The 20794-nt window shown below is 38.7% G+C and overlaps 1 protein-coding gene across 3 annotated transcripts; it reads left to right on the forward strand.

Moving 5' to 3' along the window:
* Positions 1–471: 471 nt before the first annotated feature.
* On the forward strand, positions 472–18444 carry smad2 (SMAD family member 2). 3 transcript variants are annotated; one of them, XM_029515289.1, is made up of 12 exons: positions 472–616; positions 3343–3897; positions 8203–8292; positions 8673–8866; positions 9160–9294; positions 9520–9582; positions 9809–9862; positions 9978–10190; positions 10408–10545; positions 12531–12675; positions 14213–14325; positions 14696–18444. In XM_029515289.1, exons 2-12 carry the CDS (start codon positions 3641–3643, stop codon positions 14797–14799), a joined length of 1506 nt encoding a protein of 501 aa, XP_029371149.1. In that variant the 5' UTR covers positions 472–616; positions 3343–3640; the 3' UTR covers positions 14800–18444. The 3 variants fall into 3 exon arrangements, with proteins under 3 accessions (XP_029371149.1, XP_029371148.1, XP_029371151.1); XM_029515288.1 differs by having other exon boundaries at positions 9520–9594; positions 14696–18443; XM_029515291.1 differs by having other exon boundaries at positions 9520–9594; positions 14213–18442.
* Positions 18445–20794: the final 2350 nt, after the last annotated feature.

The raw sequence follows: 20794 nt of genomic DNA on the forward strand, positions 1-20794 counted from the left end.
TTATTTTTAACGATATAATTTAAAATTATCTATGGTTTGTTACTAAGAGCTATATTTTTGCATTTATTATTCCCTTTCCCTGATAAATGAAATATATATAGTCTATCGTGTATATGTTAAATCATTGGAAACATTGTAAAAAAAAAAAACAAAAAAGCAAAAACAAGGACTGTGTCGAAAAAAGTTTTTGCTTTTACTATTGTCTTGATCATTATTCTATTCTATTTCATTGATCAGCTACTGTATTATGCAATTCTGAAAGGACAATCAAGGTACCCGCTGATAAACATCACCGACATACCTTGGTACGTAACAACATATGACGGGCACGACCTCTGGCCAATAGGAGAGCCGTCTGGCAACAGGTTATCGGCCGAATCCGGCATTTTAGCCAATAGGTGGAGAGAAAGGGGGCGGGGTGTCGGGGCGTCGCGTTGCCGTTTATGTTTTGCTCTGCATGTTTGGTTGAGCTTTGAATGAGGGGCCATCATCATCCCGGCGGCTCGGATGTGGAAAATACAGTTTAAAGTCTCTCCGGGTGCATTTATAATGAACAGGCAAGCTTTCCTGACAGGTATCCGAGTGGCCCTCCGGCGTCCTTTCACCTCCTCCTTCCGTAAGTGTGTCCTCAACATTACAGCCGATTCTGATATGCCAGCGTGAAAACATGCAACAGACCCATTTATTTGTCTGTGACACAAAGTAGCAAGCTTGCTAGCGGATTTTTATTTATTTATTTATTTAATATTTTTGGAGGCGAGAGAGCGAGAGAGGGGAGAGGATAGGATAGGATAGGAGAGGAGAGGAGAGGAGGAGGAGGAGGAGGAGGAGGTGGGGGGGACTATCAGTCATTTCGAGACAAAAGAAGCCTGAATATTTTCACTGTGCCTGTTTATCACAGCAAATGACATCCAGCGGTGAAACCAAGTCGCTTTTTGTGTGTCTTGTCAAAGTGTCCGTCCGCCGGCTGTGCGGTCTGAGCCGCAGTTGGTAGCGTTAGCTTATTCTTGAAACCGTGCGTTTGTTATGTGAACGCTTTCGGGAAAAGAAACTAACCCAAACAAGCCAGCTTCTCACAAAAAGAGACAAGACGCTTTAGACGTGACAAGGTTGCTTTTTTAAAACAGATAAATAAAAAATCATTTTGTTATTTTAATTATAAATTTTTTTTTGTCCACAAGGCCCCAGATAGCCGCGGTCAGCGTTTCGTTGAGATATGTGTTGTGGTCGTATCAGAGCGTTTTTGTGCTTTTTTTTTTTTTTTTTTTTTTCGTTACAATAAGACTTTTTGTTGACTTTGAAAGGCTCCCACATACCCCCCCCCCCAACTCCTCCTCCTGCTTCAGCAGCAACCCAGCAGCTTTGAGTAGTTTGTCCTTAATGTAAAGGGAACAACCACAACTCTGAGTTTATATTTTTCTTTATTCTTGTCTAAATACAAAAACAAAAGATCCAATTCGATGTACAGTATTTGACCCAGACATTGCCCCCCCCCCATTCTCAGACTGTGGGCTTCTCTCCAAAGTTATGAGATTTGTTTGGTGGGTGATGGGTGCAATGCACCGAGTATGTTTGGATGCTAAGACAACATCAAGGGAACTGCAGGGAGGAAGACTGTCGTTAATTATTTTCAGGAATGGTCTCACTCCCTCTGAAAGGCCTGATGCACTTGCACTAATAGTAAGCAGTCCAAGGGTTAAGCCCGTGAAATGAATTCTCAGAAGGAGCTTGGACTTTCAGGTGAACATACTGAGGACAGTTATCCCTTCCTCCCTGGCAGCCGCGTTGAAAAACCTGCATCACTGACCGAGTCTGTCTGCATTCATTTATGTCTCAGTGATCAATAATCTGCACCACAAAGAAGTTTGACTTTTGAGAGTACTTGTCTCAGGGAGGAAGATTAGTTTTCTAATTTGACTTAATATTCCAGAGTACTCTACTCGAATGTCCAAGTCTTTCTCTCAATTTGCTTTGTCTGAGTGTGTGTGTGTGTGTGTGTGTTCCCTAATTAGGCTGGGAAATGGATCCTGACAATAAGATCCAAGCGAAATTATAGCATCAGGTTTCACGTGCGAGTCGGAGCTCAATCAGCACTAACTGCTTCTGTTAAATTCTGCGTTTTGTTATTGCCAACATAAAATTAAAAATGATGAATAGATCACCTGTTGGAATGATTGATAGTCTAAAGCAATGATCTGTGAAAGTTAGAATATTTGCTGTTGGTCTGAAAGGGGCAGCATGTGTCCTCTGGTAAGGCTTTAAGCTCCCAACCAGGGTTTAACACAGTTTGACACTGCTCAGCTTTTCTAGAGGTTGAATAGTGATTTCAATAATAGAATAGGTTCACTATAGGATTAGTTCAGGATTAGTATTGATATTGACATAGATTTACCACCTTAGACATGAATTCCTCTCTTCTCAGTAAGGATTGTTGAACATGGCTGTGCATATTAACTTTTCGTCAAAGAATGTTTTAATAGTTGGTCAAATAAAGAAGGAAATCATCTAACCCTGACTGTTAAACTTGAGTAAAATTAAAAATGATTCAAATGCGCAAGGTTTGGAATTCATTTCTAGAGTGATAATGTTTATATGTGATTTGTGCAGAGCTGCAGCTGAACAGTATTTTTGAGGTTAAGTACCTTAAGTGACCTGAGACCCAAGAGGTATTTTTAGTGGAATGCTATTTGCCAATTTACTTTTGTGTCACATGATTGCATCTAGTAAAAACACTGTTTTGTAAGAATATATCCTTTTTTAAACATCTCTAAGCTTTTCAAACGTGCACAGCAAACTAGATTTATGGTCATTCAGCACTAGCATTTGTAACATTTCAGTACATTACCATGTTATACAAAATGTAAGCCGCTATTTCACAGTATCTTTGAGGTGAGTGAAGCAATCTACACCCACCAAAAATAAGCCCTTTGTGTTACAGAATCTGAAGTTGGTGTTTGCAAGCAGTTTTGCAAGATAACAAACCCACTTTTGCAAAGAGAAGAGCTTAATTTTTTAAGTACAGTTGAACTGCACATAAAGCACGCATGCATAATTGTAGTGACTCCAGCAACTACTCAATGTAAAATAAAATAATTGAATTATTACGAACTTTGCATGGGGTTTGTAGTTCATTGACTGCTACCTTGGGTGACTTTGAGTAAGGTACATGGTGGGAGCGTTATAAGCAGGGGGTTATGATAAATATCGTGCTCATGGCTTTGGACAAATAAACAGATCATGAATCTGGATGCGTGGGTGCAATTGGCCTCTCCATTACAGAAATCAATGGTACTCTTATGTTCTCTCTCTCACATGTTAACTTCTCTTTCCCTCATTTCTTAGGTTTCTTTGGATGTGCTTCTCTCTCCTCCCTATGTTTTGTGCTTTCCATCTGATATTTCTCAACACTTCAAACTTCTGGAAAGAGATCTATGCCTTAGTTCTAATTTGAAATCACTCAGAAATACATACATACATCCTTTATATACATATTTTGCTATTTTTAATCTCTGTTTGGAATTGAGTCTACATTCTAACACCTATATCACCCTCTTCCCTTGTCCCTTTTTATCACCACATTAGATTAAGAGTGGCATCAAAACACATTTAGGCTCACACACACATACACACATAGGCCACCATGTCCTCCATCCTTCCCTTCACTCCCCCAGTTGTGAAACGCCTCCTGGGATGGAAAAAGACACCAGCAGGTAGTGGGGGAGCAGGTGGAGGAATAGGAGGAGTAGGAGAGCAGAATGGAGGAGGACAGGAGGAAAAATGGTGTGAAAAAGCTGTGAAGAGCCTGGTGAAGAAACTGAAGAAGACGGGGCAGCTGGATGAGCTGGAGAAAGCCATCAGCACACAGAACAGCAACACAAAGTGTGTCACCATCCCAAGGTGAGATGAGGACACATCCACGCAACCCTCTCTTCTGTGTTTGTCTGGCTTTGGGCTGTACCACATATACACACTTGCCACTGTCACAGGTGTAGTAACAAATGTGTGAATTTAAGTAACACACCCACATGTAAACTTTCTAAAAGCAGTTTTATCATTATGCTTGGCTCAGATCAATAGATATGCTTTCACACACTTTCAGTTATTGCTTCCTAGTAACACTACAGTTAGAGCAGTTATTGGAAATACAAAAATAAAAAAAGTCTATCTATTCTAGCTCTCTGTCCCACCAACAGCCTAAAACCCAATTTTAAAACAGTTTAAAACTGGCGAAGGGATAAAGAATCTGAAAAATTGGGCAACATTTTTGCTTAGTAAATATCTTGATTTATTTAATGTTATGAACTATTCTGTTAATTTTTCTGTACCTATAGCACACAAAGTGTTGCGTATATTTATACAGCCGCAATTCATATATAATGGTATACCACAATACCAGCAATTGAGAGTAACACAACAAGGTGTGTCAACACATGAAAGTAAGAATGACGGCGACAGGCGCCCACAGGTTTGAAGTAAGATGGGTCTCTTTTGTGCAACATTGGGTCCACTTCCCCATTCTGTTGTGCCATAGGTTAACAGGGCTGCAGAAGTGAAACCTGATTGGAGGAAACAGATGTCCAATGCATGATGTTAACCAAACTTGTCTTGTGTTCACTATATGCAGAACATACATGCATTCACACTGTGTGCAGCACTGCTGACAATTCAGTTTTCTGAACAGTCAATGGAAGTGTGACATGTTCTATACCATTGTCTTTTGTAGCTACAAATATGTTCAGCATTTCCTTTGATTAGATTAGATAGAAGGTTAACAGAACTTGTCAGAAAGTACCAATAATATTAAGTTCAGTGTAATTACATTTGATCACTTTAGCGCTTGTAATAGACTGCAACACTGAGCGTACAAATTTAGCATTACAGTAGAGGTGCACCAATTCTCTGCAGCATCAGTGTCTGTGCCTCTCCGCAAATAACAATAACTTAGATACTGTGATTAAAAGAGCTTAATATCTACTGTTTACAGTCTTTGTCTTACTAATGTCATATATTTGTTTGACACAATTGTGCAGTTCCTTACAACAGAATGAGTGACTAATTCAGTGTTTGGATTGTTACTCACCATCGGCCACTCCATAAAAGGAAAACTGTGTTTTCACAGGAAAAAAGTGACCTCACAAACTTGAAAATCCACTTTTAAATCTTACTTAACTTTTGTGCTCCCAAAACTGCTACTTTTTGATATACTTGGCCTGGGTGTTTCATGTTTCTGTCAGTATAGGTTACTCCTGTGTCACATGTAAAGTTACATGAGCCAAGCTACCAGACCAGGCGAAACCTTATCATGACAAAAGCGGCAAAGACAAGGGAAGCCCATGAAGAGCATGTGATTAACATCAATCAATCACAGGGGATCAGCAGAACAGGCAGAACAGTAGGCTGCCCTGTAAAGATTTTATGAGCATCCCCTCTCCAATTTTCTATCTAATCTCCCCTTTCTGCTCTTTCTTTAGCGCTCTCTCTTTATCGCCTAGTCACTTTTAACTATAACTGATCACTAATGGAATTTGTCCTCTCAAAGAGAAAAGTCCCTCATATTCACATCAACCGCAAATCGGCTGCATTTGGTGCCTTCTTCAAAGCCACTTCAACCAAAATAGCTTGGTGTCTTGAACCCTGATCTGCATGTAAAGATGCTATCCCTCATCACTCTGCCATCGTTTTGCTCTGGCTAATTTTTGACAGAGGGGAACAAACAAACAATTTCTCATTATACCTGGAATTATAGTGCTTGCTGAGTAAATGTGGTATGCATCAGCTTTGTGACACAGCAAGAAGCTGTTGGGGTGACACGAAAAATAAACATGGCAGAGGCAGGTTTAGCAGAAGAGGTGTTAATGCGCTGCACATGTTTACTTTTCTTTAATCATGGTACAGTTGATCTCACATGACTATTAATAACAGACGATCACGTCCCTGGTTGATGGAAACTTTCTCAGAAATGCACTCTGCACTGAGGTCATACAGATTTAATCGCATTGCAGTCTTAATTCACGCTGTGTAGCTCTACAGTCTTTATCGACATGTTCCATAATATTTAAGTTATAGAATTGAACTGGTGAGTGGATTGAGGCTGGCTCACATCCTTAGAGTGCTTCAACAGAGGAGCTGGTTGCTCCCAATACATGCAAGTGTTGTGTGAATACAGTGTTGGAAAGCTGTATAAGTAAAATGTGTAGTGAGTATGTGATTGTGATTATGAGCTCTACCTGCTCAGATTGATAAAGACATATCAGGAAGTTGAAAAGGGTGGAAAGTTAGTATAAAAGTAACAAAAGAAAAAGGCAGAACTCAAACCATCTTAGATAAAAAAGACTGATGCCAGGTCTCTCTCTAACCCTACCCTAACCATTCATTCTGAGGGATGTAGAATAGTGTGATGTGATGGTGTTTCTTGTTTGACATTTGCTTGAATAGCGCTGCTGTCCTGAGACAAAAGTTTTTTTTTGTTTTTTGTTTTTATTTTTTTTTTTAACAAACCTCAGGATTTCAGAATTTTGACAAAACGTGATGTTTACTTGTAATACATGGATTCCATAGATCATCAAACAAAAAACAACGTTCATTACCTGTTCTGTGTTAATAACTTGACAATGACTGGGATTTAAATATCCGTATATTATATATAATATTTAGATATCCGTGTTGCTTTTTTTTTTTTTTTTGCAAAAAGCCCCCCAACTCCAAGGACTGGTGGTAGTTTATCGTAAATAGGCCATGTGGCATGAAGTTTTTGGTCTAGATATATTACAAGACATTACTCAGTAGTTTTTGGTAAATATCGTGCCAGCCGTTTTGGTCTATATCTTGTTTCCCTTCAAATACAGAGCAAGGTTGATGAAAACTGATAAATTGCTTTCTCTCATAGTTGTTGGGTTGTGGAGGATGTCAAAATGGTGTCTGATTGTGAGGAGATAGCAGGTGGAGGTCTTTGTCGATTTCTGCCCGGGCAGAGGTAGGAAGTGTGACAGTGGAAGACTGCAACAGCTCATCTGTATCTAGAGATAATATGCAAAGGGTGACTTCAAAGGCAGTTTGAACACTGTACTTTACAGTTTACAGCTCCAGCATAATAATAGCCAACTGATATTTTGCAAATAATCCAGTTTACCTGATGTAATTTACATTTCAAGCTTCATAGCTTTCATCCAGAGTGATTTACAAGTAACAGCATAAATATAGGAGTTTCTTCTCAGGGAGAGCTTTTGACCAACAGACACTGTTGTGATTGTTCTAGTGACCTTTTAAGTGAGGAGGGGAAGGCATTAGCTGTGTAGGATTCTTGGAGCTTGTATTTGTTGAATTCTTCAAGTAAAATGATGATAATACTTGAGACGGCAGGTTTTGTACATGCAGGTCTGGCAATAACTTCACTTTTATCAGACAGCAGACGTGCTTCATCTTAAGCAGAGGCAATATAAATACCAAGAGCTTCAGAGATCAGTTAGCAACAGCCAGGATGTGTGATTTCCACAATCGTATACACACATTTGTTTAGTACCTGTTTTTTCTGTTGTCATGTCTTGACATCTCTCTTTTTTTTTTTTTCCTCATTCACATAATGTTGTTTAGATACAAATATTGTGTGACCCTGCGTGACTTGTTGCCTCACATTACACCTCTCCTCATGGTTTAGCTATAATGTGCAGAAATTTGAATCATATTTATGTGTAGTTCAAATATGGGCAGTCAGGTAGTGCTGTCTGGAGCTCTTTGAACCTCCAAGCCTCTAAAACTAGCAAAAGGCTTTGTGGTATTCTTCATATCGCTCTCCAGTGTGAGTAAGATCACATGTGTGCTGGAAAGTGGAAATCAAAGTTGATTTCATCCTGGTATCATCTTTCATCTAAAAGTTTAAAAGGCAATTTAATCCTGTCTAGCTCTCAGCATCACCTGATTGCACCCCATCACTGTCAGATTTGCAGTTGTCATATGATCACCTAACATCCAGTTGGAGTCTCTTATTGAGGAAAGGTAGAGGGCCTTCCTAAGGCCTCTCATCAATAAGAGACCAGCTATAAATATTTGTGATTTCATCCTACTAATTTGAAATAAGACATCTCGTGTTTACCATCTATTTGCTTTTATTTTTATTCTTTTTTGCACTTGTCCTGTGTCTGTTTGTGTACATGTGTATGCATATCTTTTGTCCGTGTGTGTGTGTGTGTGTGTGTCTGTCTGTAGCAATTGCTCAGATCTATGGGGTCTAGGCTCAGGCCACACGATAGAGCAGTGGGACTCTGCAGGCATGTACGGATACCATGACCACAGCAGGTGAATATACTCACATTTACACAAATACACAATGACTCACAAGCCATCGTACCTTAGCTTCACAAAGGAAGAGAAAAGATTGTGTTTTTGTGTAATTAGTTTTGGCTCACTCAGGTCATGCAGTGGTTCTTTTCAACTTTGCCGAATGAATCAAGGTTTAGCCATAAAACACCATCAGCGTTCTGCACCTTACTGGGTGGCAAGTTTGCTATTTACTTCTATTTGTTTTTATTTGGATATTCCCTGCCTGTTACATTTCCCAAACTGTGTACTAAAGGAAGCAAAATCATCTCTGGGTGGTCTTACAAGCTTACTATCTGCAGTCAAGAGCCAGGGGAGACCACTAAGCTCTATGCCATCCTCTCTCCATAACCTCTTAGGTCACTAGATGGGCGTCTTCAGGTGTCCCATCGTAAGGGCCTGCCCCACGTCATTTACTGCCGCCTGTGGCGATGGCCTGACCTTCACAGCCACCATGAGCTAAGGGCCATTGACACCTGCCAGTACGCTTTCAACCTCAAGAAAGATGAAGTGTGTGTCAATCCTTACCATTACCAGAGAGTGGAGACACCAGGTAATTTCCTTTGTGTATTAAATTTACTCTTGAGTACTGCTGGCCTGTGATCTTCAAAGTGCCATCTGACAAATTATGTGGATTTTGGCAAGTTTTGCAAGTTTTATTACCCGCTTCATTCAGTAAGTTCTATAGAAAATTGTCATCTTTCCTGTATTTTCCTGCATGTGTGAGAACCACTTCTGCACACTTTTGTTTAAAAAAAAAAACCAAAACAAAACAAAACTTAACTTAACTTACGCATTTTTTTCATTGTATTTGCTTATGTCAATGACAATTTCTTTTTTCTCTAGTGCTGCCTCCAGTGTTGGTGCCACGCCATACAGAAATTCTGACAGAGCTTCCGCCTCTAGATGACTTTACTAATTCCATCCCTGAAAATACGAACTTCCCTGCTGGCATAGACCCTCCAAATAACTATATACCAGGTCAGTATGCAGGGCAGCACGTTAAACTTTTTTCTTTGTTATACATCCATCAGATTATCTGTCATAGAAACTCACTAGACTTTTTTTTTTTTTTTTTAAATAGAAGGTGTAAATCAAATGTGACATCACCAGCTCTGGGGCTGTTTGATAACAACCCTCAAATACACAGAGAGTGTACTTTTTCTCATACACAACAATGTGATCTCATTTCATGGTTGTGTACAGAGACTCCTCCGCCTGGCTACATCAGTGAAGATGGAGAGACCAGTGACCAGCAGATGAATCAAAGTATGGAATCAGGTAGCTAGTTGTGGAACTGCACATGATGTTGTGTATCTTACTAACTGGAGAGATAGAGCCATAACTAGTTAAAACTCCAGTTCACACACTCATGGACTATTTCTTGTTATTTGCAAATCTACAGCAATACAGCAGTGAACATATTAGCTACGCTTTGCACATTCTATATCAAATGTAATACAGATTATAAAGAGATGTTATTTCTTATTTGCAGGCTCACCAGCAGAAATGTCACCAAGCACTCTGTCACCTGTCAGTCATGGCCTTGGTAAGGCTATACTCTATGTTTGTTGTTCATGTATCTTTTTTGGTTTTTGTTAATATCATTGAAAGCCACTATGCAGCTCCAAAGATTTGAATTAAGTCTTCTTTATTTTTCTCAGACCTTCAACCGGTTACCTACAGTGAACCAGCTTTCTGGTGCTCTATAGCCTACTATGAGCTAAACCAGCGGGTTGGAGAAACCTTCCATGCCTCACAGCCATCTCTGACAGTTGATGGCTTCACCGACCCCTCCAATTCTGAACGCTTCTGTTTAGGGCTTCTCAGTAATGTTAATAGGAATGCAACTGTTGAAATGACAAGGAGACATATAGGTACAAACACATGCATTTACAGTTTATCAGTTATTAACAGTACAAAGGGTTACATGATTTTTAACTGTTTCAGTTCCTCCTTTTCAGTTCTTATCAATTGCTGATTAGTTTGGGCAAACATACACATTTAGACCCTGCTAGTAACCCCTCCTTGTGATTTCCTCTATTTCTTTTGGTCCCTTTATCTTCACACATTGTCCTGTCTCACACTCTGCAGGTCGTGGTGTGAGGTTGTATTACATCGGAGGGGAGGTGTTCGCAGAATGCCTCAGTGACAGTGCCATTTTTGTCCAGAGCCCCAACTGCAATCAGCGATACGGATGGCATCCTGCCACCGTCTGCAAGATACCACCAGGTTAACACACGCAAATGTTTCATTCTTTTTTTTTTTTTCTTGAGCAAGATGAATATTATCCATCTCAAAAAACCTCAACACCACATATGTTTGTCCGTTGTTATAGTTCCTTCTGAAACTTGAAGCATATGCCGAAAAAGGTTCAGAACTGTAGATGGGAAAATGCAGTTTTATTGGGTGTCACAATAAAAAAAAAAAAAAAAAAAAAAGCACAACAATAAAAATAAGCTCATCCTGGTCAATTTCCCTCATTGGGATAGCCATGGTTTGACATATTCTGTTTTCAAGACTAGCACTAGCTCTCTGATGTCCACAATTTGTTTTTTGTTAAAGGGGCAAATACAGGAAATGGTGTCTGAGAAAGAACAGACTCCTTGTTTTCATTTATAGTTATAGATGTTAGATATTTATTTTACTTTATTTCTGCAGGGAGGAGTATGGTTTATAATGAACATGGTTCAAGTGGTTTAAATATCTTTCATTAAAAGGGGTACTCACAAACAAATAATTTACTATTTGTTGTGCAATTTCCTGCCTTGATTTTAGTAAGGTTCTGCATATTTTGGCAATTACTTCGATGACATAGTGACACAATGATGATTGTGACGGAAATATTTGGTCCTTGTAAAAACATAATGGCTTACCTTGTGATGAAAATAGTCCTTAATGAGGACTACATAGTGGAGCACCAATGCCCTCTACAATGTGACAGTTTTTCTCAGACTCTCACCCACACACTCTGACTCATCTGTACCCAAGTAACTTTGAACATTTCATTTCTGGCCAAATGAGGAATGAGAACAGTATCATTACTAAGCCACAGAAGCGCACTGAAAGGAAGCACCAGGATCTTGTAGACATTTAGGGGTTTGATTCTCTGCCATGTGTGGACAATAGTCATCAACATATAATACACCCACACCTCAAGAGCCAGAATGCCTATGGTCGATGTTTTTAAGTTTCTTCAAAGACACAGTGTAGAGAACGTATCAGTTAATTTTTAAAAATATACATTGCTGTTAGTAAAACTTGGTTCACTTTTGTTTTTAGTGTTTGATGCATTTCCATCATTGTTCTTGGTGTCGTCTCCATCTTCCTCTCTCAAGAGGATGAGGAATGTACATCTAAATTAACTCTTTCTGATGATAATCAGTTAATGCTTCCTATCGCCATTGCATCTTCAACACAGAAAGGGTTTAACCCATATTCCAACTTGGTGGATATATTTTACAGAGAAGTATCATGTTTCTGGGTTGTCTCTGTCCATCTATTCATCTGTATATGTGGCATTTCCATTCTTGTAAATCATATCCCACTAAGGCAAGCTTGGCACAAACATTCACTTGGACTGAATACATTTTTGTTGTTGGATGTCAACAAAAGTGTGACCTCACAGAATAGGTTTTTGGCCACAAATAATCACTTCATTCATGAATTCATGCAGTGATTATGATACAATTTAACAAAAATGTCTGCGATGATACAGTGGAGAAGTGATGACAGTATGAAGCCCAATGATCAAAGATTGAACTCGACAAAAACAGTCCTAGCTGCTATCCAGTGCTTTAGCTCAGGAACAAAAGGGCAGATTGTGACCATATGTCCTGCAACTTGGCTGGTTGGCGGAGGCATAGGCAGTTATTCTAGTTTGACATTTTCCCCTTTCATCAATCTGATGTATGAAGCATGAATACAGCAGTGCCAAAAACTCTGCTTCTCCTAGTTACTACTCCAAAAGTGAGTCAATCCCCATGGATATTCATGTTAAAAGTCTCAACTTTACAGCAGAAATAAATATTTTATAGCTCAGTACAAAAAATGATTTTAGTCTGTTTTGTTGTCGCGACCATAAGGTGGCCATATGTACATAAATACATCAGTGTAGTTTAATAAGGGATTTTTTCTCCAAGTTTGCAATATAAAATGTAAAAAACAAAAAAATGACAAGAATTTGAACACTGATTGAATCATATGCTCTTTTTTAGGTTGTAATCTGAAGATTTTTAACAACCAGGAATTTGCTGCACTGCTGGCCCAGTCAGTCAATCAGGGGTTTGAGGCAGTCTACCAGCTAACCAGAATGTGCACCATCAGGATGAGCTTCGTCAAGGGCTGGGGAGCAGAATACAGGTGCGTTGCACTCCATGCATATAATTCTATCCTTTACTAGCATGCATGATGAATGGAGGTTTGTAGGAGTGTGGTTAGACCAGAGTGTGGTGCAGAGACATTCATTTGTGTGTCCTTGTAAACAAGGGTCACGCGACGAGCTTGATGACATAATTATTGCTTACTGTCTGGGCAGTGGCTATTGTTGGTTGTTTGCAGTTGTTTGTGACAAAATTGATATGAAGGGGGCAGCTTTAACCCTAAATTAGCGTTATCTAAAATTGAACGACGTAAAGCCACTAAGCCGCCTCCTCCTTGAATGCACTCGATGAAATTTAGTGGCCTAACTACAAGTGATCATAGTGATTTCTTAATTAACTTAAATTGATTGGCTTAATATTACATTTTTATATATATATTACATATATTACATTTTTTTCTGTTCAAAGTCCAGGTATGGTTGGGCGTTACTAGCATTTATCAGTTTCTGATTAGTGTGACTTTCTTGTGGTATGTTGACTGTAATCAATCTGCAACATATTTGTCAACAGCTACAATATCCCGAAGGCCACCTTGGGCAGGTTTGCAAGCTGCTCGAAATGTCAGCAAAAAGCAACTTTTTAATCATAGTATTTAAGCCTGGACAAGCTAAGCCAAAATCACTATGGGTAGATCACAGTGAAGCTTGGAGACTTTCCAAATGTTGATTGGTGCATCGAGCATCTGCATCATCTGCTCTGAAACCTCACAGCCTGATGTCATATGGCTTCAGCTTATTGAATTCAAGTAAAACTACAATCATAGAAGCAGAATCTTTTAAGAAAAGAGAAAAGCTTCAACCCAAACAAGTTCATGTGTTAAACTGTATTTGTCATTAGCTTTACTGCCTTTTAAGAGAAGGGGATCAAGCTGACATGAGTTCACCAGGATTTGGTGTAGATAACACGGTGTGTGATGCTTAAGAAATAATTTACACTTCATCCTCCAGATCATTTATTTTGTTCAGCTGAAATGTATGCTAATCTCTATTATATTTCTCCTTTTATTACAAAATGTGAGAGATTGCAGGCTATTTGCATCTCTGCCTCTGTAACTGTGCAGACATCCATCCTGAAAACATCTGTTCTCCTGGCTCGGGTTTGTGTTGTACCCTCAAAGGAGCCAGACAGCAGTGTTTGTGGGGGTGTTTTGGCTTGTCCTCACTGGCTGGGGTTAAGCTCCTGTGTAGCCTGTCTGGTTAACAGTCAGTGTCTCTGCTGTTTGTAGAGCCTTGGCCAATCCTGGCAGGGTTGTAGAGCAGTCAGCTGTGTTTGTCTGGTCTGACCTGGGTAATTCAAGCCCCTTTCTACTATTGATTTATTTGAGTACATTATCTTTAAAGATACAAGCTCTCCTACACACTTGAATGTATTACTTGTATAAGTTTGTGACTGTTTCCTGTCATCTCTAATGAATGTAACTAGTCTTTTGATTAATTTTGCTATTAATAATAGTTTATTAAGTTCAACCAGCGGGAAGCTTGTCTTTACCTTTTTATGATTGTATTTTACCCTCACAGACGTCAGACAGTAACCAGCACCCCCTGTTGGATTGAACTTCATCTCAATGGCCCCCTCCAGTGGTTGGATAAGGTGCTGACCCAGATGGGATCACCCTCAGTGCGCTGTTCCAGTATGTCATAAACAGGGTCCTGCGAAGGCACACGCAAAAGTCTAACTGACATCTTTCGAACAGTATGTCCTGAAGGAGACCACCATGCGGTCTGAAATGATGTAATAACAGCTTTTTGAAGACAAAACAAAGAAAAATCAAACATTGGACCTGGATGATGAGAGAATAAAATGACTGAGGGAAAATGGTGAAATGTTAACAGTGATGTCACATTGGACCTGATTACTTTTGGCTGAGTTGGATCAACATTAGGCTGACATTCCAGTAATCATGGACCTAACAATAACAGAAATCACCCTGCAATATTAAAACGACAAGAGAGTGATGTCATTGTGGACCAGACTACATTCATGTTTTTGGTATTTTACAGAGGCTGTGATCCAGGGACACAAAGCAGGATGGAGCTGTGGTGTCTTTCTTAGTGACAAAGCAATGGCTGTTGGGATTCTGGAATTAAATTTGCGTCATTTTTAGTTTCAGGACAGTCCCTCCAACACTAGACCATCTTGGCTCTCCGCTACCTACCTGCCACAGCACAAGCTTATACTCAGTATCAGTATTTGCATTTACTCAAGGTTGACTATCGGTAGTACTGACCACTCTAGGCTTGTGTCCAACCAAAGTCAACTTCATGCCTGAACATGAATCTCTTAACATTTCTTGGTTTGGGTGACCAAATTTCCAGTTCTTTTGATCTCCACTTACTTGTTTCTCTCCCCATCAGTTTTGTGTTGTTGTGACCACAGACCCAATGACCAATGACCAATGACCCCACGACAGGCTGCATGGTCTTCAGCTCTGAGAAGGGGGACCACTGGGAGAACAAGTTGATGTCTGTAATTAATATCGGGTACCCCATTTTCACATACCCACACCTAACCTATAACAGAGACACACACTTAACCAGCTATTTTAACACACTTGTTTAGACATTGCAAAAAACAATTTCATCTCTGTGTTTAATGTAAATTGGTCTTGTTAAACAATGAGTGTGCAGTGGGCAGATGTGGGGCAGAGCTGAATGTGTTTCATTATTCTATGAGGAGTTTTTAATTTAAAATGCGGTCAGTTGCTAAACAGCACAGATAACTGGAATTAGTCTCTCAGCAATGACTGAAAGCAGTGTCCACTGTTCTCTATATCGTTCTTGAGGCCTCAACAAGATGTACCCTTACTGTTTCCCTCCTGCATGCGTTTGCTCTCTCTGATGCTCACATTCTCTCCAGTTTTAAAGTTATAGCATCTTGTATATTGAGGCCAAGTCCTGTGTTTAGCCCTAGGCAGGATCAGGACTCGACGTAAACCTAAGATTCTAAGTTTCACCATCTCCCCCTGCTGTTAAACAGACAAAGAGATGAACATTCAATCCTTCAAAGATGTAGAAACTGCAAGCCTGTCTTGATTACATGGTTGGGCTAATACATGGTTTCTTGATTATTGCCATTTTTATATAAATAGGAAAAGTCCTGCAGTGTGAGACTTTAAAAACTGCCCTGATACTGAACTTGTAATGCCCCAAACCATGCACCCATAAGAAAGATGCCTTTTGATGTAAAATGAAGCAAAAAATGTTTTGAAATGTACACATAGGAATGTTGCAAATCCCATTTGAAATTAAGAGAATTAAAATAAAATCCTACCTATTTTTTAGAGCATTATGAAGGTTTTGTCCTTGTATTGTCTGAATTGGCTTCTGGTAAGTGTGTGGAACATTCATTGGATCTTAATGAGATTTCTTGCCCTGATATGGAAGCCAGCTGGTACCTACATTTGTATTTTTAGAGTCTAAATCATTTTAATTCAAAGTATTTAAGCTTTAAGTATTTGACAAGCTAGTTATACAACAGTTATTTTCTTTACACATTCTTTTAACTACATTTTTGTATTTTCCTGTATTTGATTTATATATATATATATATATATATATATATATATAATGTTCAAAGCGCTCTTCCTTTTTATTAGAATTCAATATTTTTTTAGAATATGACCTCTGTTTGAAATGATCACAGCTTGATGATTTGTGAAGTATGTAGCGTAGGATATCACATTTACCACTGCACAGTTGCGTGCTGAGAGATAGTCATCATGATTACAATCTTCTTTTATTATTATTGTTTTGAACCAGCTGTTATACCTTTTTGCAAAAGACATTTTCTGCCTTACTGTTACTGTTACTGTTATTAATTTTCAGCTACAGGGATGTGACCCAAATTATGATATTGTTGTCCCAAAGACTGAATGCATACATGCTCAATGTGATCTGTGCACTACAAGGCACTCCATTCCATCAAAAAGTGCTGATGAAAACCCAGTGACTCCAGTTTTTTAGGAATTGTATTTTATCGGCTTCGTGCTATTATTTAAACTTGCCAATGTCCTTTTGAGGTTTGGTTAACTGCTCTGCTCTAAAAGCAACGATTAAGGTGTGCTTATATTGATTACACCAGTTATTAGTAAATGAAGCTGTTTAAATAACTAAAATTATGACTTTTTAGAGATATTGGGACTTGAGCCAGCAGCTGAGGAATAAAGTATTCATTTTCAGTATTACAGCAGTTGGCATTGAATTTTAAAGCTCTGACTCTGGATGGTGAATTTGTTGAATTTTATCTTATTTTCAGAACTTATGACATTCCAGTACGTAGTATAAAAGCTGCTGCCAATTTCAGAAATGCAGCTGTTTCATTCTCAGTATAGTTGTACACTGTTAATTTACAGTGAGTGTGTTTACATGCACACAGTTGTTATATTATATCCCAGTTGAGGCCACTTTACTGTAAGTGTATTTCCTCGTGTATCCCTGCACTGAATACGAAAACAGAATGTTTCCACAGAAAATGGGATTGTAAATCGTACATGTAAATATATGTAAATGGGACTAGGTGTATACTTGCACCACCATCTTGACTCATACTGCCACATTCCTGATATCGCCATTGTTTTTTTTCCAGACTGTGACAAAAACCTGAGAAGGATCTTAACTTGGTGCACAGTGATGCTGGTGCATGTAAACACTTTCTCATTACCTGTCTTCATTGCTCACTACTGCAATACATGGAGAAATGTACATTTAGAAATTTGTTGTAGAAGACAAAATGTAGGCATGATGAAGGCTTAGTTTATCAAAGAAGGGCTTAGACAAGGCGTCCAAAAGTCTTGATGTTTAGTTACACATACTGTTAATCCTGCAAAAAAAACAAAGAAACACAATTTGATGTATGACATTGTCTCCAACAGGGCAGTGAACTCTGACCAAAGTGAAATATTACAACTTTTTAAAGATCTCAAAAGATGGCCCTGCAAGACAAGCGGTTTTAATGTTGGCTTGACCCATGCAATGTACTGTATGTACTGTACTGTTTAAGGGAAACCAGAACATATACATTCTAACCAAACACCAGCCAAAATGCAGTGATGTGGTCTCTCTGTATGTGCATCTGTCTGTCCTGTCTTTTTGCTGGTCTTTTTTTCTTATTAAGGAAAAAGTTGACTTTAATGTGTGTAGGTCAGTAAACAAATGCTAAATCATTGCTTACCCACAAATGTTTTCTTCTATGCAGCGGTATCAGATTGTTTGGATTGTATACTCAGACATATTTGCCAGTTAAGAATTATAGATGGCGTACTTTCTGATGGCCGAATATACTGTATTAAATGTATTGCAAGGGTCCAGTAAAAGCCTTGGTATCTATTTTTAATTTTTTATTTTCTAACGAGTGCCACCTAACACCATACCCTAAAACCAACCTCACTTCACAGAGATCCTGTGTTTTGGAGATGGAACATGAGCGCAAACAAAGTTTTGTTTTGGCTACATCTACAGTCCGATAGTCCACATTCCTATTTACAGGTCACAGAAATATTTTTTTCTTTTCTTATTGTGATGACAATTGTGCAATCCCATAAAAAGCCTCTTTTCAATGAATTTTAAAGAGGGTGGCTTTTTGGAGAAAGTGAAGTTTCTACATATCACTTGTGGTGTTATTGTATAGTTTTTTTTTTTTTTTTTTTTTTTTTTTTTTTAAACACCATACATGCTTTTTCTTGCTATCAGTGGAGCATATTCCATTAGATGACAAGCTGTCTTCTTCAAACACTGATGATCTTCATATTTTAAGATCTTCATCTTCCAACTATTCTACATATACATACGACTTCTTACAGTGTACACTAATAAAGCTGTTTTAATTCAACTGAAAATCATGTCTCTTGCAAAATTCTCTTGCAGTTGCTAGGTTGAGTGGTTGGCACTTGATTTCCAGTGTCTGAAATCGTGGAAAGGACAGAAATTCTTTTATTTAGTCTCCATTCTGAGTGGTGGTAAACACTTGTTACAAAACAATTTGTGGCAGATTCATTTGTCTTTCCAAGAGAACAGACACATTACCTTTGTATAAATGGGACACCCCACCCACTATAAATGTCACAGATATATCTGATATCTTTTTTTCGTTGGTTCATCAAGTTGGCTTTTTTCCCCCAGTGAAATTTCATACTGGCTGCACAGTGCTAAACGCGCACGCAACGTTTTTGCTTGTCAGCCCGGGGGATCCAAGAAGTACACGTCATTTCCTTCTATTGCCCCACTTCCTGTTGGCGAAATAAAAGCATATCGCCCCACCCCAATAAAAAATATATGTATATATTGAAAAAAATATTAATACTTGAAAGAATTTAAATACCACCCAAAAACATTTTATTTCTCTCTTTTTTTATTTAATGTTTTTTAAACAGCAGCGGCGCACAGGTAGAGGGCGGGGCTTAACTCGGCCGATACCAGGTGGAGACGGAAATAGTTAGTAGGTTTTGGCGGGCTTTTTGAACCGGCGTTTTGGCAGGCTTGTCCAGAACAATAGCTGTGCTCCTGCCATTTGTGAGTTAGTGTCAGTGGAGTTATTACCTTAAGTTCGGTTCAACAGTAAAACCTCAGGGACGCCACAGCGGGTCATTGGAAGTTTGTTGGGGAGGCGACATTGTCAAATGAAGGTAAACCCCAAACAAACTCTCTTTTCCCTTCAAACACACACCGGTCAAAAAACATACAAACAAAAAACCCCAACATAATCCCACTAATGTGAAAGTAACAGAGAATTGAACATCTATCAAGCAAAATCCACTACTATTGTATTTGTTGAGCTTCAGAAACCCCAGTTTATGCATTTTGTTCATCAAAGCTGGGCAGTCATTTCTCAAACCTCATGGGTTTCACTTTAAATTACATTCGCTTGGAGTTCTCAAGCTTTATACGCAGTACATTATAAGTGTGCCGAGCTTTGGTAGATATAAATCTCTACTGGGTCACAGGCCCCCCATTCCTCAAAGCTCTTTTTCATTTTTCTTTCTTTAAAGCGTGTTGCTTGTAAAAGGTGCATGAGGCAAACCTCCTCTCCTAATTCCACAACAGTGCAGCAGGAATATTAAATTGTAGGAGAATATTTATTGACATACATAAATAATTTGGCCACATATACATGAACATTCCCACCGTGTTTATCAAAAAAAAAAAATGAAAGGCATACACTGTACATGCAAATTTCTAAGAACTGAGAGAAAACCTTGTTGCAGATTACGTTGTTTTAGATATCACACAATGATAATAAATCTGTTGTCCCTGCCGGGACAAAACATTTACTGATGTCCATCTACAGGAGCCAATAGTGTTTCAGTCAAAATAACGTCATAAGTAGATTATCATTTAGTTCATTACTCAAGCTTTGCTATGACTTCAATTCTGCTGACTGCTGAACTTCTGTGTGTGGCACCTTGCAGTGATCAGTTGAAAGACCATGGAGAAGATTATTGGTTTTTAGTCCATATAGCTTTTTTTTTTTTTTAATTAACTACCCACACAGGCAAAGCACATTTATAATGAGCAGTGACGCCCAGATAACTATTTAATTACATAAATAAACAAATAGTGTATGAATTATCATCACAGCTTGTCCTTTCATTTTAAACCAGAAGTTATACAGTTTAATTCAATTTGTACTGAGTGACGGGCTGTAGCAGGAAGTGTGTCGTTTTTTGGTGTTGTTGTTGTACTGGATGTAATGGATTTTAATAGTCAGTAGATGGAGGTAAAAGCACACTAAAGGGGCAGTCCTGTATTCATCAAGTTGAGAGCTGAACATTTTTCGGAATCTATTTCAAGTGGTTAACATGATTATCATTCTGTATGTGTTGACTGAGCATTTTCATGAGGTGCAATGTAAACGGACAATCTAACTGCACTTTCATTTGAATTCGCCCACAAGCCAGATTTATAAGATTTGTAGCACTGTAGCATGCATTATTTATCCTGTATCATACTTTTCAGGTGTTGCTGCAAACATTCCCTTAAAGCCTGTGGGGAATTAATTGATGCATTCTGTTTATTTCATTTTGTCAGTGTAATCTAATAAAGGTTATTGTTTATTCTATTCCAACAAAATCTTTTCGGCCCTCCATAAAATATGGACACGCTAGA

This window comes from Echeneis naucrates, chromosome 12 (assembly GCF_900963305.1).
Source record: "Echeneis naucrates chromosome 12, fEcheNa1.1, whole genome shotgun sequence".
Lineage (NCBI taxonomy): Eukaryota > Metazoa > Chordata > Actinopteri > Carangiformes > Echeneidae > Echeneis > Echeneis naucrates.

Excerpts from the sequence above, each read along its gene's own strand:
- smad2 (XM_029515288.1), top strand. The coding sequence starts at position 3,641 with ATGTCCTCCATCCTTCCCTTCACTCCCCCAGTTGTGAAACGCCTCCTG. Across the intron at positions 3,898-8,202 it reads AAGTGTGTCACCATCCCAAG|CAATTGCTCAGATCTATGGG; the intron begins GTGAGATGAGGA and ends GTCTGTCTGTAG. Across the intron at positions 12,676-14,212 it reads GGCTGGGGAGCAGAATACAG|ACGTCAGACAGTAACCAGCA; the intron begins GTGCGTTGCACT and ends TTACCCTCACAG.